At 57.1% G+C, this 24364-nt stretch overlaps 4 protein-coding genes across 7 annotated transcripts; all 4 read right to left on the bottom strand.

The window, feature by feature from the left end:
- Window positions 1-87: 87 nt before the first annotated feature.
- Window positions 88-1231, bottom strand: LHB (luteinizing hormone subunit beta). Its single transcript, XM_042970068.1, has 3 exons — window positions 1217-1231; window positions 689-898; window positions 88-399 (listed from the first exon to the last, which is right to left on the bottom strand). The coding sequence occupies exons 1-3, from the start codon at window positions 1229-1231 to the stop codon at window positions 157-159; spliced, it is 468 nt and encodes a 155-aa protein (XP_042826002.1). The 3' UTR covers window positions 88-156.
- A 607-nt stretch (window positions 1232-1838) lies between these two features.
- LOC122234232 lies at window positions 1839-4856 on the bottom strand. 2 transcript variants are annotated; one of them, XM_042969977.1, is made up of 5 exons: window positions 4660-4856; window positions 4177-4377; window positions 3901-4062; window positions 3046-3173; window positions 1839-2577 (listed from the first exon to the last, which is right to left on the bottom strand). In XM_042969977.1, the coding sequence occupies exons 1-5, from the start codon at window positions 4813-4815 to the stop codon at window positions 2172-2174; spliced, it is 1053 nt and encodes a 350-aa protein (XP_042825911.1). In that variant the 5' UTR covers window positions 4816-4856; the 3' UTR covers window positions 1839-2171. The 2 variants fall into 2 exon arrangements, with proteins under 2 accessions (XP_042825911.1, XP_042825912.1); XM_042969978.1 differs by having other exon boundaries at window positions 1839-2535.
- Window positions 4857-6494: 1638 nt separating this feature from the next.
- NTF4 (neurotrophin 4) lies at window positions 6495-9276 on the bottom strand. 3 transcript variants are annotated; one of them, XM_042967934.1, is made up of 3 exons: window positions 9224-9276; window positions 8077-8200; window positions 6495-7431 (listed from the first exon to the last, which is right to left on the bottom strand). In XM_042967934.1, exon 3 carries the CDS (start codon window positions 7417-7419, stop codon window positions 6787-6789), a length of 633 nt encoding a protein of 210 aa, XP_042823868.1. In that variant the 5' UTR covers window positions 7420-7431; window positions 8077-8200; window positions 9224-9276; the 3' UTR covers window positions 6495-6786. The 3 variants fall into 3 exon arrangements, with proteins under 3 accessions (XP_042823868.1, XP_042823870.1, NP_001307099.1); XM_042967936.1 differs by lacking the exon at window positions 9224-9276 and adding an exon at window positions 9007-9098; NM_001320170.1 differs by lacking the exons at window positions 8077-8200; window positions 9224-9276 and having other exon boundaries at window positions 6787-7419.
- A 4330-nt stretch (window positions 9277-13606) lies between these two features.
- KCNA7 (potassium voltage-gated channel subfamily A member 7) lies at window positions 13607-15960 on the bottom strand. The gene is made up of 2 exons (XM_042969360.1): window positions 15369-15960; window positions 13607-14422 (listed from the first exon to the last, which is right to left on the bottom strand). Exons 1-2 carry the CDS (start codon window positions 15921-15923, stop codon window positions 13607-13609), a joined length of 1371 nt encoding a protein of 456 aa, XP_042825294.1. The 5' UTR covers window positions 15924-15960.
- Between the last annotated feature and the right edge of the window lie 8404 nt (window positions 15961-24364).

The following is a 24364-nucleotide window of genomic DNA, read 5'->3' as shown; positions in this document are numbered from 1 at the left end:
GTGTGTGTGTGTGTGTGTGTGTGTGTGTGTGTGTGTACATACTCATACGCGTACCCTAAGCCTGACAAAAGACAACCAGAGTGCAGTGTGAGAAGCTTTTATTGGGAGGGGTAGAAAAGAGCGGCTGCTGGCTCCAGGCATTAGGGTGAGGGGTCCTTAGAGGAACGGGAGGCCCGGGAGTGGGGGGCGGTCACAGGCCAAGGGTTGGGCCCTGGGACCCCCACAGTCAGAGCTGCTGAGGCGGCAGGGCCCGCAGCGACAGCTGAGGGCCACGGGGAAGGAGACCACGGGGTCCACACCCGGCGGGCATCCGGGGAGCCGGACGGAGGCAAAGCGCAGCTCACGGTAGGTGCACACGGGCTGGGGCACAGGGGGCAGGGCCGCTGGCAGCACTCGCATCTGGAGGCCAGGGCCGGGATGAGGGGGGCGTGGTCAGGCCCTCCCCCGAGCTCCGCCCCGCTGTGCCCACCCCCCGCCCCCCCACAGGTCAGGCATCGCAGCCGACCCTCTGCGCTCTTCCTCCCTCCCACGTGCCCAGCCCCTGCGGGAGGTGGGGGAAGGCCACCCTTCTGTCCAGGCTGCCATTTCCCATTTTCTGTGGGCCTGGTCCTCAGTGATCCACTCTGGAGCCGAGGTGGCAGCACCCATTCCAGGACCCCGCCCGTCCATCCCCACCCCCGCCGCTCACCATGCTGGGGCAGTAGCCGGCACAGATGGTGGTGGTGAAGGTGACACAGACGGGGCAGGCCTCGTTCTCAGCAGCCAGGGTGGCGTTGATGGGCCGGCACAGCGGCCGCAGTGGCCCCCTGGAGGTCCACACCCCACCCACATTCAGCAGCAGCCACAGCAGCAGCAGCCCCTGGGACAAGGCCAGCGTCTCAGGGCCTGCCAGACACCGCTACCCTGGGCCCTTAGCCTCCCATCCCTCACACGAACCCGTTCAGGGGCCCAGCTCCCCTGCCTGACGTCATCCATTCAGGGCCCGTTCATCCCACTTGGATCCCCTGCCCCAATACTCAGGAGCCCCAGATCGTCCCAACCCCGCAGCTTCCCACCCTCAGGCCCTGTTCCACCTGCTTCCTCCTGGCAGGAAGCCTGCTGGCTGTCCACACCCTTCCAGAAAGAAGCCTCCTCCATCAAGTCACAGGACTCTCCCTCTGTGCCAGCTGTGACCTGGATGGAGTTGCAAAGGGCCTCGGGGACCCCACAGCCTTACCTGGAGCATCTCCATTCTGGGTGCCTCCCCTATGATGTTTACCTGGTCTTATACTTGCAGGCTGTGGGGGCGGCAAGGCCACTGGGGGTGGCGGCATGATGGGGTAACCTGGACACTAATCCTTCCGGGGGCGAGAAACGGAAAAGGTCAGGGAAGTGTGCGGGAGTGGCCCCTGCCCCCACGCCCCGAGTGGCTCCTGCTTCTCGGTGCGCCCAAGGTGAAACTGACTTCACTTGACTCAGCCGTCAGATGCTATGTCAGGTGCCAGCAAAGTCCTGTTGGGGTCATAGGAAATAGGCTATGGGGAGACCCTGGCCTTGCCCCCGATGGCGTAGCCCCGCCTCCGCCCATCAGAGTGGGAGCCAGGGGAAGGCTGGAGCTGTCCCTCCAAGGACCCTCGAATGGTGATCGGCTCAGACCTCAACCCCACTCCATCTGCCACACACTGAAAGCCATTCCTGTGCCAGAGCCTAACCCCAGAGGGGGCGTGGCTTCAATACTGGATTCTGTGCTCAGGGGCGGAGTCCCACCTGTACGCAGACGTGCCTTCCCTCCACGAGGGGTAGAGCGGGAGCCCCATCTCCCGCACACTCGGGCCCCCAGAGCCGAACCCAGCAATGAGCACGGTTAAGGCTATTTTAACTCTGTCGTTGACTAAGGTAAACTCGCCCGCTCTGTCGTAGAGGGCGTGTCCCGCCCGCGAGCCCACAGCCCCAAAGTATATTTTCCGGGCTCAGCATGCATCCTCGTCCCCGACCCGGTCACCCTAGTCAGTCTCCGGTGGGATTCGTCCGGCTCACGCCTAGTGGGCGGGTCCTGGCCTCTGTCTCCCTCCCACGTGATGGGCGGGCTTCCCGACCATAGCCCCGCCCAGTGTGCCCCCCAGCCGGTGTCTTCCAGACTCGGCTCCGCCCCCGCCCGGGGGCGTGTTCTGGGCGGGGCCGGCGCTGCCGGCTCAGATCGGGGTCAGCTTCACGCTGCCGTAGCTGGAGTTCTCAGCGCGGTAGGCTTGTGGCACGCTGTGGATGCCCGACGCCGGCTTCCAGTGGGGGCCGCCCCAGGGCAGCTCCAGAGGGCAGAAACGATCGAGCCGGAGGAGCGGGTGCAGCGGGGGTCTGTAGGACTCCTGAGCCAGAGACAGCGCCCCACGGTGCGGCACGGCTAGCGTCGCCGGGCGGACGTGGGGCACGCGGATCCCTGGCGGCCGAGAGGAGCGCAGACGGGGCGGCCGCTGTGGGTCCCAGCCCCAGACCTGAGGCGTCTTCTGAAAGCTCCAGCAGGTCAGCGAGTCCTTGCGGGGATATCCAGGCAACTCCTTCCTGTTGGTGGGGAAGGCAGGAGAGGGAAGGCACCGTTGGATCCTGGGGACAAGGCTGAGGTTCAGACCTCGGCTCCTGAGGAGCCTGTAGACGCGAACTCTGCGTTCCGAGGCGAGGACACATTTGTAGGACTCGGGGACCCCCTTATGAAGGATGGGAGTTGGGGATGCCTAGCCTCGATTCCTGGGCCCTCGAGGTCCTTAAGGGCCGGGAATCTAGAATTTTCGAATCCTTGGGAAAGAGTATCTGGGAACCAAAGCAGGTCCCGCCCGAGACCCTTGGAGCCCCGCCCCCGGTCCAGAACCGCTTCTAGGACGAGCCGCAGGTCTCATATTCCTGAGAGCTCACACTAGGAATACCTGGGCGCTGAAAGAGGTAGGGGCTGGGGTCTGAACCTCTGGTTCTCGAGCGTGCTGGAGCTGAAGACTGAGGATAACTGAGTCGGACAGGGGGAGCCGACACCGGGGTTAGGTGTGCTGGCGGCGGTGCCGAGAGAGGACCCAGACTCACTTCGGATAGGCCCGGAAGTCCTTGGCCGAGGTGGTCAGATAGAGCTGATGGCGGTCCAGGACGCCCTGGTCAGATACCGTGAAAGGCTGGCCGGACAGCTCGGGGTTCTTTGTCCAAGGGATTAAAGCCTGCGGAGGATCGGGGGGAGGAGGGATGAAGCAAGGTTTCATACCCATCCCAAGCCCGGGGTCCCAGGCTCAGGATCCCTCTTCCCTGGATGAATCCGAATCCTTCCTGACCAGTCGCAAGCCAGAACACTTTATCTTCGTTCCCCCAAATCAGAGCCCTTATGAGGGTCACTCCAAAATCCAAACACTTGCGGGTCGTCGAACACAAGGCCCAGCCGCCCCCCCCCCACCGCCCCCCAAAACTTTCCCAGCTCCGCCCCCAGACTCAGCTTCCACGTCCCGCCCCTGGAATTCAGTCGCGGGTAGGACAAACGTACCTCTTCGCTTCATCCTCTCTCTAAGGAAGCCTAGCGCCGCCTCCCGACCCGATCTGGTCTCAGAATATTCAAGGCCCGCCCCCACGCACCTTCCGCTACCTCGCTCCGGGACCCCCGCCTCAGAACCCCCTCCCTGCCCCGCCCCGGGATTTACTGGTCGCGCGGCCCCGGCTTCAGAGCTGGGATTTCGGTCTCAGTCCCCTCCTCCTTCTGGCCCCACCTCAAGACGTACAAGCTCCACCCCCAGGCTCTGTAACCTGATTCCATTCCAGACCATCTAACCCCGACCCCAGACTCAGAATTCCCCGCCCCAGGCTCTCCTAGTCTGGTCCCAAGCTTCAAAGCCCCTCCGGCCCCTCCGCAGGCGCTACAGGCTCTGCCCCAAGGTGGCAGCGGGTCTTCTCCGCTACCTGGGAAGGGCCTCCGCGGTGGTGGTCCGCAAGCTCCAGGGGCTGGGGCCCGACGTAGAAGGTGGGCCTCCGGTCCGGGCCCGGCCGGCCCGTGTACTGAGCTCTCGTCTCACTGCACTGGTGCTCTGTGACCAGCGGGAGGCGCCAGCCGCGGCGTCTGAGCTGCGGGAAGGCGACGCGGGGACCCAACGTGAGGGTGCCTCGTGCTCCAGCGCGTTCCCCACCCCTGACCTCCTCCCCCCCCCCCCCGCGGACCTCTGCATCCCAGAACCTCACCTTTTCTCCTAAATCCTTGATCCCCACAGTCCGCGTGGGGTCCGAAGGCTCTGGGGCCCTGGGCTGTGCGTAGGGCCCGCCGTGGGTCTTGGGCACGGAAGCCGAGCCATAGGTGGTCTCCCATCTGCTGATGACCTCGTCAAAATCCCAGATGTGTAAATCCTGCTTTGCGGCCGGGGGCAGGGGCTCCGCGACCGTGGACTGGGGACAAGGACGTCGGCTAAAAGGATTCAAGTCTGGCCCGCGAGCCCTGATCTCTCCCCGGCAGTCCTCAACCCTTTCCTCCCAGGCATCCACGTTCGCTGGCCCCTCCTCTCTCAGACCCAGGACTCTGGGACCCTCCCTCCTCCTTCAGTCAGGGAGGAACGCGAGCGCCCTATCCGCTTTTCTCTCAGCAGGTGTCTGGATCCCCAGGCCTCTCCTTCAGACACAGGAGTCTGGGCTCCCAGTCTCCTCCTGGCCAGGAACCTAGGGTCCTCTTACCTGCACAGTGGGCGGGGGAAAGGGAACAGATGGGATAATGTGGTGGGCGACACCACTGCTGGTGAGATGCCAGTTGGGCCAGGATCCAGGCACCTCGGTCCCAGAGATTGGGGACCATGGCAGACCATAGCGCACAGCCAGGGTGGGACCAGCCATGGTCCCACCCCTGTGGGGTAGCCCAGCAGGAGCAGGCTTGTTGTCGCTGTTGCCCCAGGTGACAGGACCCGCCCACCCTGAACCCAGCCAATGGAGGGCCTGCAGGTGTGTGGATGGTTGGATAGAATGAGAAAGAGACCAGGCAACAAGTGACAGGGACTTGGAGAGAGGGGGCACAGAAACGCAAGAGAAGTGGAGGAAAAGAGTCCCAGAGAGAGAGAAGGATGGCCAGAAAAGGGGGCGGAGGGGAAGGGGGAATAGATCAGAGTTTTAGGGAATCTTAGAGACACAGAGACCCCAGGTTGGAGGAGACAGAGGCCACCCACTGCCTCAGGGAACCCAGGAGAAACACCCCCCCCCCCCTTTCCTACAGGGTCCCAGCTCACTCAGCCCCCTCCTCCCTCTGCCAGGCCTGCCTACCTCAGGGGTAACGATTTCCAGACTTCCCCAGGGCTCTCCCTCCCTCCCCGCGTCTGCTGAAGGACTCAGCCTGGGCTCTGGCTTCGTGCGTCCTGCCTGCCTTTGATTTGGTTGAAAACTTCCACCTGGATATGGGGGTGGGTGAAGAGGGAGAGACCCACAGACAAATACACAGGGAAATACTTAGCAAAAAAGGGAAGGGAGGCGATGTGGAGAGAGCTTTGAGGAGGAAGAAAAATGCACTCAAGAATGGGTGAGAGGCACTGAATGAGAAACAGAGGTAGAAAGCTACTGACCCAGAGACAAGAGACGGGAAGAGAGGGAGGTGGCAAAAAAAAAAAAAAAAAAAAAAAAGAGGGTGGAGAACCACAGATCTAGAAACACAGAGATGTAGAAACAGAGGCAGCCAGTCCCCGCCTGGCCCTGCCACCCCTACCCTTCCCAGGGGCCCAGTCTGGGTTGGTGGGGGATGGGAAAGTTGGTTCTAAAAGAATGTGTGTGTGTGTGTGTGTGTGTGTGTGTGTGTGTGTGTGTTAAGTCTTAAGATATGGACTGGTGATACATGAAGGGTTACCCCTGACTTCCCGTTGGTACTTCCTCACTTTACAGGCCATTTCGTCAAGGCCTCTGCCTCCTCGGCTCCCATTATTTCAACCCCACTGACCCATTCTTCAGTTGGGGAAAAGTGAGGCTACCTTCTGCAGCCTGGCACAGGGTCCCACTGACCCCCCCCTCATTCAGGCCTCTGGGGCCACTTCTCCTTTTGGATTTTCCTGGCCCCTTCGCTGTCCACATGACCCCTGATTCCAGCCAGGAGTCAGGTCAGTTGGTCAGAACCTCATGCCACACTCAAGCCGGACACTTCTAAGGTCTATTTCTTTCCCAATATGGGTACAAGTTGGGACAGAAAAGGGAGCAGAAACCTGACTCCAGCTCCCCAGTAGGGCCAAATTCTCTAGTCTCCTGACCTCCGGTCAGTCAACCTTGCTTGTGCTCCTTCTGTGACGGGTGACTCACTACCTCAAAAGAGGACGTTCGAAGCCAACACTTGCCCCATGTGACCACGTAAGATTTCTCATTCAAACCCGGCCTCCCAGCTAGTTGCCTATATGTTCCAGTCTTTATGCTCCCCCACCCACTTCTTGACAGATCACTTCCTCGTCACTCTCTCCAGGGTGAGCAAGATGCCTTCTGAGATCAAGTGGTTAGCAACTGAGAAGCCAAGGGCCTCTGATGGTCGAATCCACTAGAGTCGATCTGACAAATTGTGTATTAGCGCTGATAAACAGTAGACACTCGGCAAAATTGGGCTATTATTATCATCATCATTACCCTCAAGTTCATCCAGGAGAACTCCTACTCATCCTTCAAAACCCCATTTGGTTCCACCACCTGTCTGGCATGGATTGAGCTCTCAGAATCAGAAAGCTGTGATTGTGTGACCATTTCACAAGTTCCCAAACCGAGGCCCGGAGCGGTCAGGCCACCCCTGAGGTCCCTCGGGATCCAGCCGTCTTCTTCCTCTGCCTGCCCCGTTCCTGGGCATGGGCCTCAGGCCCGACCAGTCCGGCTGAGGAGCGTGCAGACGCAGGCAGTGTCAATTCGAATCCATCGCCAGCCTACGCGGCCCTGGGCATCAGCGGTCAGTGCCCGCACGTAGGACTGCTTGGCTTTGCACTCAGATACCCAGTGCCTCCGGTCCACACCCCGGCAGCCCCCTCCTCCCCCACCGGGGCCACCTTCCTCGGTGCTGTCAGCCTTGCAGCGGGTCTCGAAGAAGTACTGGCGGAGGGGACTGCCACCAGCCGCGGGAACCTCGCCCAGCACCTCCACCTCACGCCCACGCAGGTCCACGGCCGTCCGGCGGTCTGTCACCCAGCCGCTGACCGCATCGCACACAGCCAGCTCTCCCCGGCGACTTGCGGGTGCTGTCTCGCTCGCCCCTCGCCGGCTGCGGTTGGCAGGGCGGCCTGCTGGCTCCCCAAAAGTCCCGGCCTCCAGCAGGAAGAGCAGAGGGGGCCCGGCGGGGGTGCCCCTGGACAGGACTACTCGGGGGGACAGGAGGTCCCACTCAGGGGCTAGAAAGGGGGGCAGTGGTAAGGGTGGGGGGTGGGGCTCCATTGGAACGCTGGGGAGGAGGAAAAGGAGGAGGATGGGGAGGGAGCAGGAGGGGCTGAGGAGCATCTCGCTGAGCACCTGAGGACGGAGGGGAGAGCGGGCATTAGAGGTGAGGGTAAAAACTGAGTAGGGGACAGGGGACAGCAGTTGGGAGCTCCAGGCGGACCTGGATGCCAGAACCAGGGGGAGGCCCTTGTTCTAGAACCTGAGGAGGGGGACCTTATACTCTAGGACTTAGATACTGCCCAGCTTCTAGATTAATCACAATTGTTCTACTACTATTGCTAATAATAGCCAACAAATCAACGAACGGAGAAACACAGGCTGAGAAGTGAGTGACTTATACCAGGCCACACAGCCAGCCAATACCAGAGGCAGGACTTGAGCCCCGTCGGAACAACTCCATTCTGCCTCCTACCTCTACACCCCCGAAGAACCCTAAGTCCCGCAGCCTAGAGGAGGTTGACGGTCTCAAAATGCTGAGAAAGGCCATGTCCTGGAATCCTGGCAAGACCCAAGTTCGGCACAAAACTGCCACTGAGAAGGCAAGACATTTCCTCTGCTATGCGGGGCCTCAGTTTCCCTGTTCCAGAAATCGGCCAGGGGCTGGGAGAGAGCGGTGAGGGCGTGGATGCTTCAGTTTGTCTGCAATATTCTGGAAGTCTCTGGTTCTGGGAAAGAGTAGTGTGGAGGGGACTGGGAAGCAGCAGGTGGTTACCAGACCTGTCAGCACCTCCTCCACCTCCAGGCTCCAGGGCTGGGGGCCCCCAGGCTCTGGGGGGCCCCGGTGGGGGACACAGGTGGTCCCCTCCTTCCTGACATCTCAGGAGAGGGTAGGGGCAGCCATCTAGGGGAAGAAGGGAACAGGCAAGTTATATGGGCAAGTGGGGGGAGGGGACGCGAACACTCCCCTTCTCTGTGTTCCTCTTAAAGTGTAGGGTACCCAGGAGTCAAGGCCGCGCCCCCTTCCCTGGGGCCCCTTCCCTGACCAGGTGATGGCTCCTGGCTGCGATGGGAAGCAGATGGGGGAGGTGTGGGGAGGGGCGAGGAGGGCGGTGGGGGGAAGGGGTGGGAGGGGTAGAGGAGGCTGGAAAAGATTACATCCTCCACGGCCCATTCATCTCCCAGACAGGGCGGGGGCGGTGCTCGTCTGGACCCCCGGGTCCCTGAGGGCCCACACTCAAGAAGCCCTGGGTCCCCGAGGCTGCTTCCTGGAATGTTCTATCCTCACAGGACAGGCCAGGGCCCGTCCGACACTTCTACTGCACATACCTGGAGTGGCTGCCTGCTTTGGCTCGGAGATGGGGAAATGGAAAAAGGGGTGTGAAGGGACCCAACCACGCTGATCCAACCTGGACCCGGAGTGTAGATCCCCAGCTACCTCCTCCCTCAGACCAGAAAGTCCTAGCTCCCAGCAACCACCTCCCCCGATCAGACCCTAGAGCTCTGGTTCCCAGCTGCCTCCCCTTTTTCACGGGTCCAGATCCCCAGCTCCCTCTCTCACATGCAGGGGTCCGGGAGCCCCGCGCCCTCCTCCCTCGGACCAAGGAGTCCAGACCCCCCCCCCCGCCCCCCCGCCAGCGCCCTCCTCCCTCGGACCCGGGAGTTCTGGAGTTTAGGACCCTCCTCCCCAGGGACCCCCCGAATACGTACTCCCAGGCCCCTCCTCCCAAAGAAGATTTAGGCCGGGGGGTCCGGTCTCCCGAGACCCTGACGGGGGCGAGCGGCTGCATGGCTGGAGCACTTCCCTCCTGCCTCAGTTTCCTCCGCCAAGCCCCGCCCCCGCAGGCCCCGCCCCCGTCCCTCCCTACCCGGGGGCAGGGCGACCCGGACGCCGGAATCCCGGGGGAGGAGGCGCCGAGGCTCTCACCTGGGGCGCCCTCTTCGGCTCCTCGGCGGCCCCTGGCGCGGCGCGGCTCCTCCTCCCGCTCGCTGGCTGCGGGGACGCCCGCTCGCCCGCCGGCTCCTCGCTGCACACGCTCCGGAGGGCCCGGGCGGGGGCGGGGCGGGGCGGCGCCCGACGGCGGAGGAGGGGCCGGGGGATCCCGCCTTCCACACGCGTGCCGAGACCTCGGGAGCCCGGCCTGGCTCGCTCAGCTCTTGGCCCGCCTCAGCCCCGGGAGGCCAGGCGCCAGCCCCCTTCTCCCTCAGCCCCGGCAGCCGGGACCCCCCCCCCCTCCCAGCCCCCTCCTCCCTCAGACCCAGGAGTCCCGGCCCCCCAGCCCCCTCCTCCCGCAGAGCCGGGAGCCCTGACCCCCAGCCCCCTCTCCGTCAGACCCGGGATTCAGGTCCCCAGCCCCTCCTCCCTCAGGCCCAGGAGTCGGGACGCCCAAGGCGGTCCTCCCTCAGACCCAGGAGTCCTCACCCCCAGCCCCCTCCCTCCGCAGACCCAAGGCTCCTGACCAGCGGCTCCCTCCTTCCTTAGAGCCAGGAGTCTGGGCCTGAGATTCCCTTGCCTTGTGCTGCCAATTAAGTGTCAATCCCTGGGCAGATTCCCCCCCGCTCCGCTCTCATCCCCACTTTCCCAGGAGCTCCAGGCTAGACATTAACCAGCTGGACTTGGGCAGCGATAAGGCCCGAGGCCCAGGGAGACAGTGGATATGGGGGAGCTCTCCCACAGAGTCCTGTCTGCTGGAATTTCCTGGGTGGGGACTGGGGAGAGGGTCTGTCCTGAGCTCAGATAAGAGAAATTCAAGGTATTCTAGGGCACAGAGACAGCCAAGGGTATGACTTGGGAACACGATGACCTCTGCCCAGAGAAAGAAAATGAATAGTGAGGGACAAAGGGAGACATGGGAAGGGCACATAAACAGAGAGAAAGGGGGGACAGAAACGCAGAGAGAGAAGACCCAGAGAGGGAAGGGGACAGAATCCCAGAAGGGGGACGGAGACCCGTTGAAAAGAGAGAGACCCTAAGACAGACTGAGGTCAGACGGAGTCCTGGGACCGGCAGAGCCCTTCACCCCTCCCCGGGAGCTATTTCAGGAGGAAAGCTGATGCCCATCTGGGGGGGGGGGGGTCATCCCATACCCCTCCCTCGGCCTAAATATAACATGGCAAGGTGGCAGGAAGGGTGTCCCCGGATTAGGGTGTTCCCTCCTTTTCCCCAGCCTAGCCAAGGCAACATAGAAGGCGCCTACAGTTGTTTATTGGGGGGGGGGGGGGGAGGGGCACTTCCCAGCCTTCGAGTGTCCCCTCCGGTCACCTCCATGACCTCTCCTGGCTTCTCCACCTCTTCCTTAAGCACCCAACACATCCCACCCCCTACCAGAGAGACTCTAAGTAACTTCCAGCCTCTGATGGAGTAATACAGGTGAGTTTTCAAAGAAAAGTAAAACACTCTCTGTGCCCCTCCCTCTGGATATCTGGCCCTTCCTCCGTGGTTGCCTTCCAGCTTCTGTGGATCCCTTCCCTCCCCCCCCCCAACCGACACACACACACACACACACACACACACACACACACACACCGGCCTCTGACCCCCTCCCAGGTCGCTGCCCTCCTTCCACCTGCTCTCCCTCCTTCCCCTGGGTGTCCTCTCTCCAAGTCTTGGCTCCTCTCTGCATGGGCTTTCTCCTCTTTGGGTCTCTGTCCTGGGTCCTGGACTCCGCCTTGCGTCTGTCACTGTGAGGAGGTCTGTTCTCCAGTTCTGTCTCCAAACGTGTCTTTCTCTCCATCTCAGAGAGAAGTGACTACCTAAACATTCTATTATTTTCTGTCTTTATCAAACCCTGCCCACAATAATCTGTACTTTCTTCCATCGCTCTGTATAGAAAGGTGGTTGGGTTAAATCAGGGGTTTCCAAACTGATTTTTTTTCTCTATCTCTCTCAGAGAGGGAGAGTGTGCACACAGGTGCAGGGGAGGGGGGGCAGAGGGAGGAAAAGAGAGTGAGAGCATCTTAAGCAGGATCCACACTGAGTGTGGGGCTCGATCCCACAACCCTGGGATCACGACCTGAGCTGAAATCAAGAGTCGGGTGCTCAATAGACTGAGCCACCCAGGTGGCCCTCCCCCCGACCCACGCTGAATTTCTTAGCTGCATTCTGAGTTGCCAAGAGGGACCCCATAGAGGTGTGTGTCCCTCAGACCAGATCCCCTCGGATGCCTCACATTGAATCTAGGTAAGTTGCAAGTGGGGGGAGGGGTGGCAATAGCTAAAAATAACAACAACAACATTCTGCAAACCACTGGTTTTAATAAATTAATACAAGTAAAGTACTTTGAATGATGCTTGGCACATAGGAAGCCCTATATGTGTTAGCGATCGAAGCATCCTGCGTCCTCCTCCTCCAAATGCCCTTTGAGTACCGAAAGTCCTCTGAAAATGTTTGGCTTTGTGACCTAGGGTAACACCTTCCCCTCTGAGCCTCAGTTACTTTGTGAGAAACGAGGCTGTAGGATCCAAGGAGGACCCGTGCCTTCCGGCAGGCTGATGCGGCCGTGGGGTCAGGCAGCCTGCCCCCAGTCCTGGACCCTGGGGATGTGCCACGAGACCTTGGGAAGCCACCCCCGTGATCTGAGACTCTGGTTTCTCCCCTGGAAAATAGAGTGTCAGTTTGTCTGACAGCCTTCCTCAGCTGTGGGAGGATGGGGTGGTGCGCCCTGATTTGAGATCTTTGTGATTCTGTGGAAGACAGACTATGCGTATCTCTTGGGTTCAGAGGCGCTTTTTCTGCCTTTTTCTTTCTTGGTTACCTTTCTCTTGGGGGCGCTCCGGTCTGTTTCTAAGTCTGATGTCTGTCCCTCTCTGGGTGCCTGACACTCCCCCCCCCCATCTCTGTCTCCCACTCTTGATCTCTGTCTCCCTCTCCCTTTGGATTTTCTGCCCCCCCCTTCCTCTGAGTCTCTGTCATTCCCTCTCTCTGGGTCTTTGTCTCCTTCTCCCTAAATCTCTCTTCCTCTCTCTTCGGGTCTTTGTTCCCTCTTCTCTGGGTTTCTATCTCTTTCTCTCTCTGAGTCTCCATTACCTCCCAGGTCTCTGTCCCCTCACTTGTGTTTCTGTCCCCCTAACATGTCCTATACACAGTACATACAGTTTGTCCCCTTTTCTCTCCCCTTGTGGCTCTGATCTCCGTGTTTGGAAGCGAAGCTATAGGAGAGGACAGATCGAGAGGGTTTGAATGGCAAAACGATGCAGGTGTAGGGTAAATGGAAGGAGCATCTGCATCTCCCTAGCTCCCCCAGAGGCCCTCTGCGTGAACAACTGAATCCATGGATCCAGAACCCAGCCCTGCCCCTTATGGTAAGTGACACCAGGCATGTCAGTTCAGTTCGTCTCTCAGACTCCATAACCCCACACTTGCTCCCTGATACATGATTCCCCCCCCCCAAGTGCTCTTATTATTGGGTCCTGGTGCTACCAGTAAATGCAGAACAAACCAACATGGCCCTATGGAGCCCATACACACAGTCCAACTCAACCTAACATTCCTACAGGACTCACAACGACACAACTTGGTGTAACTCAACTCAGCACGGCCCTACAAGACTCACGTGGTTATACAATTCAGTACGGTTCATCTCAGTGTAGCCCCCTAAACTTCCAGCTATGTAACTTTACACAATTCAACCCAACAGAACCCGGAAAGATTCCCACAGTCATACATTCCAACCCAACTTAACTTAACGTGACCTGGAAAGCTCACATTCGACCACTTGACTCTTTGGGTTTCTACATGACTCACAAGTTCACAGAATCTAAAATAACATAGCCCTACAAGAGTCACAAAGCCACACAACTTCCAACGTGTCTCAACTCAACTCCACAACACCATGCATGAACATGCAGTCAGTCCCAACAATGCCGTGGATGACCACCTCCCTTGACCCAAAATGGCCCCAGGGGACGCATAAAACCACAGAATCCTGCACAATGCAGTTGGACAAGATTCACCTAGACTCAACAACACAGCCCAACCCAGTGAGGACCTAAAAAACACAACCATGGGATCAAATCTATGTCAACACTTACCACAAAAGGCTCCGTAAGTCTTGCACAACCCAAAGCAATTTAGACCAATGGAGTCTCTCCATCAACTCAGTATAACTCGTTGCCATTCACGGTCACTTAAGGAAGTACCCATAGGAGCTACCAAACCGCAACTCAAGACCCAACAAGACTCAGTGTTCCCCAACTCGTGACCACTTAACCTAGTTCTTCCTCTACCCAACCCCCTCCCCCTAACCTTCCCTTCTCCCCCTCCCTCCCTCCCTCCAAGGAAACGTGAGGTCCTGCTGACCTCCACAGTCCCTCACACTTCGGTGACCATGTGTTTCCCAGGGGGGGCCCAGAGTGGAGGTGGTAGCTCAGGCATCTCTCCGTCCACCAACCCCCCATTGACCTTGCCCTCCAGTGGGCCACAGGGCTGCGTGTCCACGTGGCTGTACATTCCGGCCTCTTCGCCCTCTGTCTCCCGGTGGTAAAAGTAGCTGAAGTTGGAGACAATGACCGGCACAGGCAGGGAAATGGTCAGCACACCGGCGATGGCGCACAGAGAGCCCACTATCTTGCCACCCACAGTGACGGGTGCCATGTCTCCATAGCCGACCGTGGTCATGGTGACCACCGCCCACCAAAAGGACTCAGGGATGCTGGTGAAATGGGAATCTTCCCGGTCGGCCTCCGCAAAGTAGACCGCGCTGGAGAAGAGAACCACACCGATGAAGAGGAAGAAGATGAGGAGACCCAGCTCACGCATGGAGGCCCGTAGTGTCTGGCCCAAGATCTGCAGGCCCTTTGAGTGCCGGGACAGCTTGAAGATCCGGAAGACGCGCACCAGTCGGATAACTCGTAGTATGGCCAGTGACATGGCCGGCTGGCCCACGCCCCGTTGCCTGGCTAGCTCGGTGCCTAGCGCCACAAAGTAGGGGAGGATGGCCACAAAATCGATGAGGTTCATCACGTTCTTGAAAAAGGCCGCCTTGCTTGGGCAGGTCGCCAGGCGCACCAGTAGCTCAAAGGAGAACCAACAGATGCACAACGTCTCCACCATAAAGAACGGGTCATCGAAGGGCATGCGAGACAGGGTTCCGGGCACTGGGCTGGAGCCATTCAGCCGAGCAGGGAACTGCAGGGAGGAAGGGGGTCAGAGAGGACCACACCAAGACTGGAACACACTAGAACGGCCACATTTATGGTTTAAATGTCCAACTGCTTCTGTGCACACTGGTCAGTGGTCACTGCTCCCAGGCCTCCAGTGTCCCAGCTGTCCTAGACTCCTTTCCAGAACCCTGGGGATCATCCCTGCGTGGCTGACTGTAGGGTCCCTGATCCTTCACTGGTGGGGCCTCCTAGAATGGTGCCTGAGTGAGACTCAGTCTCTTCCTTCCCAAAGTCCCACCGCAGCACTGATTTTCCAGATGGGGAGGGTCGCCACCCTGGTCCCACTTCCTCGTGCTCTGCCCTCCCTACCCCCAGCCCAGACTCTAATGGTTAAAGGCCTTCTCTGAACACCAAACCCTGCCCTCATGGCCCTCAGCCTGACTTCATTTGTGCTGGGTTGCTCCTACCTCAGCCTTCAGGCCTCACTCTTCTGTCTCCAGCTCCCTCCAGCCCATCCTTCTCTTGCTTACTGCCAGCCGCACGGACCCCTGATTCTTCAGTCTCTCCTCCCTTGCTTCATTTCTTAACGTACCTGTCTTCCGGCCCTCCCGCCCTCGGCCAGCCCGTTTCTCACCTGCCTCAACCCCACCCAGTGATAGGAAGGTCCTTAGGCCCCGCCTCCATTAAGCTATCCCTTCCCGGCCCCCAGCCCAGCTTTTGAAGGTAAATTCCCCTGGTCAGGCCCGGTCCCTGGGTTGCCCACCTCTCAAGCCTCTTGCCCCACCTGTGATTGGCCGCTCCCCCAACAAGCCCCCCCAATGCCCCGCCCGCCCATAGCCAGGCCCCACCTTCCCGAGAGGCCCCGCCTCCCAGTGCCCCTCACCCCCGCCTTGTAATTGGCCAGATCCCCGTGGACCCCGCTCAGCTCCTCCCAAGCCCCGCCCCTCTCCACCCAGGACACGCCCCCTCACCGGGCCGGCAGCCGCCACGGCAGCGAGCCCCGGGCTGTCGCGGTCGTTGCGGAAGTCGGGCAGCGTCTCGAGGCAGAAGACGACGATGGAGACGAGGATGACGAGCACGGAGACGACGGCGAGCACGCGCGCGGCCTGCGAACTCTCGGGGAACTCGAAGAGCAGCCAGAGCTGGCGCGCGAAGGCGCGGCGGGGCAGGGGGCGCTCGGGCGGCAAGGGGCAGCCCTCGTCCTCGCGCAGGCGCGCCAGCGCCGCCGCGCCCAGCCCGTAAAAGGCCACCTCCTCCAGGAAGACGTCGAGCGGCACGTGCGCCGGCCGCCGCAGCCGGCCGCCGGACTGGTAGTAGTAGAGCACGGCGTCGAAGCTGGGCCGGTGCCGGTCAAAGAAGTACTCGCGGCGCGCGCAGTCGTAGAAGCGGTCCCGGCGCGCCGGGTCCCCTAGCAGCGTGTCCGGGAAGCGGCCCAGCGTCCGCGCCCGCGTCTCGAAGCGCAGCCCGGCCACGTTGAGCACCAGCCGCTCGCAGCAGCCGCACGGCGGCGGGCACCGCGGCTCCATGGCGCGCGCAGCCCCGGCGACCCGCGGACGGACGTGTGGCCCCGACGCCCGACCCGGCCCGGCCCCGCCTCGGCCGCCGCCGCCGCCGCCGCCGCCGCCCCAGGCTGGTGTCCGGTGTCCACGCGTAAAAATAGCCCGGCCGTCCGGCCAGGGCGCGGGGGAGGGGGCGCCTGACCCTGGAGGGGCAGAGGGCGGCCGCGCGCCCTCTGCCGGGGCGCCCGCCCTCCCCCCCAGCCGCCGCCGCCGCGCTGAGCTTGCTTTCTCCGCGCGCATCCGCTTTCGGGTCCCCGTTCCCTGTGTTTCGCTCTCGCCCGGGACCTCTATCCGTCGTCTCTCCGGGTTTCCGTGTGTGTCTCTCGTCTCTTTTTATGAATTGCCCAGCCCCTGTGCTGGAGTCACAAACTTCCACGTCTTTCTTTCTGTTATCTTCTACATCTCTGCGTCTGGCTATGTCTTCATTTTGGGTGTCTGTCGAGGGGTGTATCTGAGTATCTCAGTGGGTCAGTTATCTCTGAGTTTTGCAGTTCTAGAAGACTCAGTGCTTGGGGGTCTCTGTCAGTAATCCGTATCTTGGTCTGTCTGGATCTCCGTCTTTGACGCTTGTATCTTAGGGGTGTGTCTGTCTATCGCTGTCTCCCTTGCTGTCTGTCTCCCCCCTCCGTCGGAGTCTCTTCTCATGATCTCTTAGGACTCTGTGTCTCTCTGTCCCTGGGTTTCCCGGGGGGGGGGCTCCCCTTTGGGTCTGTTTCCCTGTGTTTCGGAGTTATGGCGAGTTTCTGTCTCAGGGCCTCTGGAGGACTCCGAGTCTCTGGAGTCCTCTCTCTGAATCTCTTTCTGACTAAAACTGTAGATCGGCTCTGCCACCGGCCTGGTGGTTGCCCCGTCCTGGAGACGCTCCAGCAACTGCAAACCATGAGCCTGTGCGCCCCACACCCAGTTCCCTCGCCGAGGTCTCCCCCTGTCTTCTCGGTCAGACATCCCGAGACCCAGGGAAGCCTGAGCTGTAACCCTGGATAGTGGAAACAGAGGCCGAGCCTGCCAGGAACAGGTGGGGGGTGGGCTGGGGAGATGCCGCAGGGTCACTCGAAGGGACCAAAGGACAGACAGACGATGGCCTTCCAGCCACCGGTATCCTATGACACCGCGTAAAAATAGCCCCATCTGATAGGCTTGGGGGGGAAGTGGTGGGGATAGGTTACCCGGACTCCAGGGAATAGGGTCCCGCGCGCCCTCTGCTGGGCAAGTGCAGAGAAGCACGAAGGTTACTCCCTCCGAATGTAGGCCCTCTTCCGTGTGTAATTTCTGGGAAGCTATGTCACCATCCTTCTGGATTTCTGTGTCCCTCTTTCTGGGTCTCTGTCTTACCCCTCTCTGCGTCTATGTCTCTGTCGTTCTCAGAGACCCACAAGGAGACTCCTTTCTGTGGGTCTCTGAACTCTGTGAACTGAACCCTTCTCCCTGCAGCCATGCCTTACACCCTCATACCTTGCACCCTCCTTAACGCACAGGTGCTCCGCCTTGCCGTTTCTAGACCGTTCTTCCTCCCTCTGGCTTTTAATTTTTTTTTTTTTTTAAGTAAGCTCTATGCCCACCATGGGGTTTGAACTCACAACCCCAAGATCAAGGGTCTCGTGCTCTACCCGGCCAGCCAGGCACCCCCTCCCTCAGCTCTTTTGAAGCTTAAGCTATCCACGGACACTTCCCATCCTTCCCTACTGAACTCACCCCTTCCCTTCTGGCCACTCCTACTCTTTCATGGAAGATTTGAGAACCTGGCTTCCTATCCCTCCTAAAACTACTGTCATAGGGGCGCCTGGGTGGCTCAGTCAGTTAAGCCTCCGACTTCAGCTCAGGTCACGATCTCGTGGTTCTGAGTTCGAGCCCCGCATCTGGCTCTGTGCTGACAGCTCAGAGCCTAGAGCCTGCCTCGGACTCAGTGTCTCCCTCTCTCTCTGCCCCTCCCCTGCTTGCACTCTGTCTGTCTCTCTCTCTCTCAAAAGTAAATAAACATTAAAAAAAAAAAAAAAAAAAGGCAACTTTCAGCCCCACTCTTTTCCTTGGGACACCCGCCCAGGCCAGGCCAGATGGTGAGGTCCACGTGGAGAGGACCCTGGGTTCCTGGCTCCCGGCCGAGGCTAAACTCACAGTTGAGAATAAATCAGGCTTGTGAGTGAGCCATCTGAAGGGCCACGTTCTCCTGCCCCGCTGATGCTCCGGGAGCGGAGGTAAGACCTCCCTCAGCCCCCCACCCCCCACCCCCCTCCAAACCCTGCCCTGATCGCAGACCTGGGACTGTAATAAATGATCTTTGTTGTTTTCAACCACGCAGGCTTTCGGTGGTTTGTCAGACACGCTGTGGCAATAAATAACAGAAACATGGCCTCTCGGTACACAGAGCCCATCATGTCACCCGTCGTGCTCTCTCGCCTACCCCAAGCCATCTGCGTTCTTTTTTTTGCTGGAAGTTTTATGAAGCCGCAATTCACATACCATAAAATTCACCCATTTCACCTGTGTGACGCTGGGTTTTTTGCGTATTCCTAAGAGTTGCACATCCCCCCAATCCACTTGAGAATATTTTTGGTAACCCGCAAAGAAACTCTGCACCCCTTATCTGTCACCCTCTAAACGTGCCACCCGCGTTCATGGTCATATGCTCGTCCTTGTCATTGCCGGTAACGACATACCCTCCAAACAAACTGTTTTTATCATCCCGTGCTCTCCTTTTTCCCGTCAACTGAATTGAGAAACTTTTGAGCCTGCCAGCACATAACAGTACATTGACCCTGTTATCTTTTCTTTTCCTTTTTTCAATTTTTTTTTAACGTTTATTCATTTTTGAAAGAGACAGAGCGTGAGTGGGGGAGGGCAGAGAGAGGGAGACACAGAATCCGAAGCAGGCTCCAGGCTCTGAGCTGTCAGCACAGAGCCCGACTCAGGGCTCAAACCGACGAACTGTGAGATCATGACCTGAGCCGAAGTCGGACACTCAACCGACTGAGCCACCCAGGCGCCCCGACCCTGTTGCCTTTTCATTATCTCTGGCTCCCACACCTTGTCCTCACTTCCCTCTTTCTCCTGCTTCCACTGTTCATGGGCCACCGATAAAATCCCTCACTTTCCTATGTCTTAAACTCCCTTGCCCTATGACCCCCTCCAAGGCACCGTTGTAGCCGAACTCCAAATCCTTCTGGTAAATCCTTCTCTCATCTACTCTGTGCCTGGCCCTGGGGGGCCTTGACGGGGGCTGGACCTTACATCCCAAGCCCTGCCTGCGACCCTGGTACGTTTCCCTCATCAGTGTACCCTCTGCCTCCCCAAGATGGCTGTTCCCCATCTCTGTTCTTAAATCCCCCATAGCACCCTGGCCCTCCTTACCCTCAGTAAGCTGATCACCTCACTCATTCTACTGAAAACACAGAAGTTACCAGAACCCCTAAAGATGTCTACCTCCTAATCCCAGGGACTTTTGAATCTGTGACCTTATATGGCAAAAGTGAGACTTTGTGGATGCGATTAAATCAAGGCTCTTGAGTTGGGGAGATTCCCCGGATGATCTGGGTGGGCCCAATGAAATCAAGGGTTTTTATAAGAGGAGGGTGGGAAGGTCAGATTCATAGAAGATGTGAGGATAGGAGTAAAGGTCAGATGGAAAAGATGCTACAATGTCAGCTTTAAAGAGGGAGGAAAGGGGGCACCTGGGTGGCTCAGCCGGTTAAGCATCCGACTCTTGATTTCCAGCTCAGGTCATGATCTCATGGCTCATGAGTTCATTCGTGAGTTGGAGCCCCTCTTCGGGCTCCATGCAGACAGCATGAAACCTACTTCGAATTCTCTCTCTCCCTCTCTCTCTGCCCCTCCCCTGCGCTCTCTCTCTCTCTCAAAAATAAAAATAAATATTCTTAAAAAAAAAAGAGACAGGAGGGGAAAGGCATCTGACTCACTCAGTCGGTGGAACGTGTGACTCTTGATCTCAGGGTTGTGAGTTCGAGCCCTAAGTTGGGTGTGGAGATTATTTAAAAATAAAATATTTTTTTAAATGTTCTGTAACATTTATTTTTGAGAGAGAGAGAGAGAGAGAAGGAGCAGGGGAGGGGCAGAGAGAGAGGGAAACACATAATCCGAAGCAGGCTCCAGGCTCTGAGCTGTCAGCACAGAGGCCGACATGGGGCTTGAACTCACAAACCGTGAGGTCATGACCTGAGCCGAAGTCGGAGGCTTAACCGACTGGGCCACCCAGGCGCCCCTAAAAATAAAATCTTTGAGGGGCGCCTGGGTGGCTCAGTTGGTTGGGTGTCCATCCAGCTTCGGCTCAGGTCATGATCTCACAGTTCGTGGGTTCACGCCCCGCGTTGGGCTCTGTGCTGACAGCTCAGAGCCTGGACCCTGCTTCGGATTCTGTGTCTCCCTCTCTCTCTCCCTCCTCCACTCTACCCTGACTGTGTGTGTCTCTCTCTCTCAAAAAATAAACATTTAAAAAATTTTTTAAAAGTAAATTTTGAAATATTTTTAGACTTACAGAAGAGTTGTAAAGGTACCACAAAAGTTCGTAAATACCCTTCACCCAGTTTCGTCTAATATTGGCATCTTACTATCTTTGCTAATGACCTCAACATTTTTTTTTTTGTTAATATTTATTTATTTATTTTGAGGGAGGGCGACAGAGAGAGAATCCCAGGCAGGCTCTGGCTGTCAGCCCTGAACGCTACCTCACCAACTGTGAGATCATGACCCGAGCGGAAATCAAGAGACGGGTGCTTAACTGACTGAACCACCCAGGTGCCCCATGAACTCAACATTTTTTAAGAATACTGGTCATTTAGGGGTGCCTGGGTGGCTCAGTCGGTTAAGCGTCCGACTTCAGCTCAGGTCATGATCTCGCGGTCCGTGGGTTCGAGCCCCGCGTCGGGCTCTGTGCTGACAGCTCGGAGCCTGGAGCCTGCTTCGGATTCTGTGCCTCCCTCTCTGCCCTCTCCAGCTCGTGCTCTGTCTCCGTCTCTCTCTCTCTCTCTCAAAAGTAAATGAACATTAAAAACAAAAAGTGTGAGAATACTGGTCATTGACACCGTAGATTTTTCCTCAATTTGTTTACCTGACGGTTTATCTTGACTAGGTAATGATTATGGAGGGTTTTTCTCGAGGGGGACAGAGGTGAAATTCCCTTCTCCTCATATGGTGTAGACACAGGCTACGTCTTACTGCAGGTGACATGAATTTGGATCACTTGGTTACGGTAGTATCTGCTGGGTTTCTCCACTATCATTTTTTTTCCACCTGTAATCAATGAATGGGGGAGCCTTTTTGGTGTTGTTGTTGTTCAGTCAGGCTTACTGAGGTGGACTTGACATACAATAAAAATTACCCTTCATAGTGTATGCTTGTGAGTTCCGGCCAACGTATACAGTCGTGTTACTGCCAGTACAAATCAAAATATAGAATCGTTCTATCACTCCTCGAAGGCTGCGCTTTGCCCTTCCTAGTCAACCGGTCCCCAACGTCCGGCTCCCGGAAACCACTGCTCTGTTTTCTCTCCCTCCGTCCCTGCAGCACTGTCTTTTCCAGAATGTCAAATAAACAAAACCATACAACGTGTAGCCTTGTGAATCAGGCTTCCTTCGCTTGGCAAAATGCGTTGAAGACCCATTCCTGTTGTGTCTGTGACTGTAGTGTTCCAAGACACGGACGGATGCTCATTTGTCTACTTAGCCACAGTGTAGACATTTGAGTTCCATTTCGGTTTTTGGTGATTATGAATAAAGCCGCAACAGAAATCCATGTATAGGGGCGCCTGGGTGACTCACTCGGTTGAGCATCCAACTGCGGCTCAGGTCATGATCTCACAGTCCATGAGTTCCAGCCCCGCATTGGGCTCTGTGTTGACAGCTCGGAGCCTGGAGCCTGCTTCGGATTCTGTGTCTCCCTCTCTCTCTGTCCCTCCCCCACTCGCACTCTGTCTCTCTCTGTCAAAAATAAATAAACATTAAAAAAAACTAGAAAAAAAAAAGAAGGATAGGCTTGCTGGTGTTGTATGATAAGTGGACGCTTAACTTTTTCTTTTTTTTTTTGCCATCAGGAGACAATTGCATCTTAAGACTTTTATTTTTTGCATCGCAAGACTTTCTTAATGTCTTTTTTTTTTTTTTTGTAGGCTCCACACCCAACGTAGGACTTGAACTCATGACCCTGAGATTAAGGGTCATGTGCTCTGTGGACTGAGCCAGCCAGGCACCCCTCTTTTCTATTTTTTTTTTAAAAACAAAATCTTCCTTGACTTCACCTCCCTCCTCTGGTATTACTGTCTCTTTCTGCTCCTGTTGCCACAAAAACCTCTCTAAAGACTTTTCCCCACCAGAGGTCTTCTTTGGATTTCCCACTGCCTTGTTAAGGTCTCCCACAGTTGCCAAACTTCAGCCGGGATCTTTTGCATTCCCCAGCAGCACTGGACTCGAACCCTGCCTCCTTGAAGCCCTTGCCCTCTTGGCTTCTTGGACACCCGAGTCTCCCAGTTTTTTTCTTACATGAGAATTTTTTATTTTTTATTTATTTTTTATTTTTTTTAAACGTTTATTTATTTTTGAGAGAGAGAGAGAGAGAGACAGAGCATGAACAGGGGAGGGGCAGAGAGAGAGGGAGACACAGAAGCTGAAACAGGCTCCAGGCTCTGAGCTGTCAGCACAGAGCCCGACGCGGGGGCTCGAACTCACGGACCATGAGATGATGACCTGAGCTGAAGTCGGACGCTTAACGGACCAAGCCACCCAGGCGCCCCAAGAATTTTTTATTTTTTAACAAAAAATTTTTTAAATTAAATAAATTGGTTTAAGTTTATTTACTTTGAGAGAGACAGAGAGAGTGAGCAGGGGAGGGGCCGAGAGAGAGAGGGAGAGAGAGAATCCCAAGCAGGTTCCGCACTGTCAGTGCCGAGCCCCTTGTGGGGCTCGAACTCAGGAACTGTGAGATCATGACCTGAGCTGAAACCAAGAATCAGACGCTTAACCGACTAAGCCACCCAGGGGCCCTTCTTACTTTTTTTTTTTTTTTAATCAGTTTTTTTTTTTTTTTAAGTTTATTCATTTTGAGAGAGTGCGAATGGGGGAGGGGCAAAGAGGGAGAGGGAGAGATAGAATCCCCTGCAGGCTCCGCACTGTGAGTTCCCACGTGGAGCTCAGATCCATCCACTGTGAGATCATGACCTGAGCTGAAGTCAGATGATTAACTGACTGAGGCCACCCAGGCAACGTTTTCTTCCTACACTTGCAAGCACTCCTGCTTGGGCCCCTTTGCTGGGTCTTCCCCATATTAGCTTCCCTTCTCTCCCAGGTGAGTTCATTCAGTCTCATGTCTCCAGATACCATCTCTAACCCAAAGACTCCCAGATCTAGGGTTCCAGCCCCAGACTTCTCCGTGACTGCCATACATTCCAATGCCACAACGGCACCTGAGTGTCAGACATCTTTGCGATGTCCAAACCCAGAGCCGTGCGATCAACAGGTGAGTCTTCCTCAATAACCCCCTCCACCCACATCTCCCCTCTCTAAATCAACAGCACCAGGGCCCCTGGGTGGCTCGGTTGGTTAAGCGTCAGACTTCGGCTCAGGTCATGATCTCATGGTCTGTGGGTTCAAGCCCAGCATTGGGCTCTGTGCTGACAGCTCAGAGCCTGGAACCTGCTTCCAATTCTGTGTCTCCCCCTCTGTCTGCCCCTCCCCTGCTTGTGCTCTCTCTCTCAAAAATAAAATAAAAACATAAAAGTAAATAAATAGCACCATCAATCACCCAGTTGCTCAGTCTACAGATCGAGAAATAAAGGTTATTACTATTTTTAAAAAATATTTATTTTGGGGAGAGTAGAGAGGAGGAGGGGCGGGGGGGGGGGTGGGCAGAGGATCCGTAGTGGGCTCTGCACTGACAGGTTCACAAGCAGAGAGCCTGATGTGGGGCTCGATCTCTCAAAACTGTGAGATCTTGACCTTAGCGGAAGTCAGAAGCTCAACAGACTGAGCCGCCCAGGTGCCCCAGGATTATTACTATTTTTTTTTTAATTTTTCATGTTTATTTTTGAGAGAGAGAGAGACACACACACACACACACACACACAGAGTGGGGGCGGGGGGGGGGAGCTGAGAGAGAGGGAAACACAGAATCTGAATCAGCCTCCAGGCTCTGTGCTGTTAGCACAGCCAGATGCGGGGCGAACTCACAAATCCGAGATCATGACCTGAGCGGATGCTTAATGGACTGAGCCACCCAGGCACCCCTGCCCTATTTTTATTTATTGTGTTGGCCACAACCCCCAATTTATTCCCCCCCCTTCACAATTTATTCTTTTTAAATGCCTTTATCATCTCCCCAGTACAACGTAAGCTCCAAGAAGAAAAAGACTTTCTTTTAGTCATGTGCTATATATCTTCAGAGCCCAAGCAATGCCTAGCATTACACTA

This window comes from Panthera tigris, chromosome E2 (genome assembly GCF_018350195.1).
Source record: "Panthera tigris isolate Pti1 chromosome E2, P.tigris_Pti1_mat1.1, whole genome shotgun sequence".
Lineage (NCBI taxonomy): Eukaryota > Metazoa > Chordata > Mammalia > Carnivora > Felidae > Panthera > Panthera tigris.
This window is presented reverse-complemented; position numbering and strand designations above follow the sequence as displayed.

Coding starts and splice junctions, on each gene's coding strand:
- LHB (XM_042970068.1), bottom strand. Junction 400..688: donor CCGGCTACTGCCCCAGCATG/GTGAGCGGCGGG, acceptor CCTGGCCTCCAG/ATGCGAGTGCTGCCAGCGGC.
- LOC122234232 (XM_042969977.1), bottom strand. CDS start 4,815: ATGGCTGGTCCCACCCTGGCTGTGCGCTATGGTCTGCCATGGTCCCCA. Junction 4,378..4,659: donor TTCCCCCGCCCACTGTGCAG/GTAAGAGGACCC, acceptor CCTTGTCCCCAG/TCCACGGTCGCGGAGCCCCT. Junction 2,578..3,045: donor GACTTCCGGGCCTATCCGAA/GTGAGTCTGGGT, acceptor CCTTGTCCCCAG/GATCCAACGGTGCCTTCCCT.
- NTF4 (XM_042967934.1), bottom strand. CDS start 7,419: ATGCTCCTCAGCCCCTCCTGCTCCCTCCCCATCCTCCTCCTTTTCCTC.
- KCNA7 (XM_042969360.1), bottom strand. CDS start 15,923: ATGGAGCCGCGGTGCCCGCCGCCGTGCGGCTGCTGCGAGCGGCTGGTG. Junction 14,423..15,368: donor CCGTGGCGGCTGCCGGCCCG/GTGAGGGGGCGT, acceptor TCCTCCCTGCAG/TTCCCTGCTCGGCTGAATGG.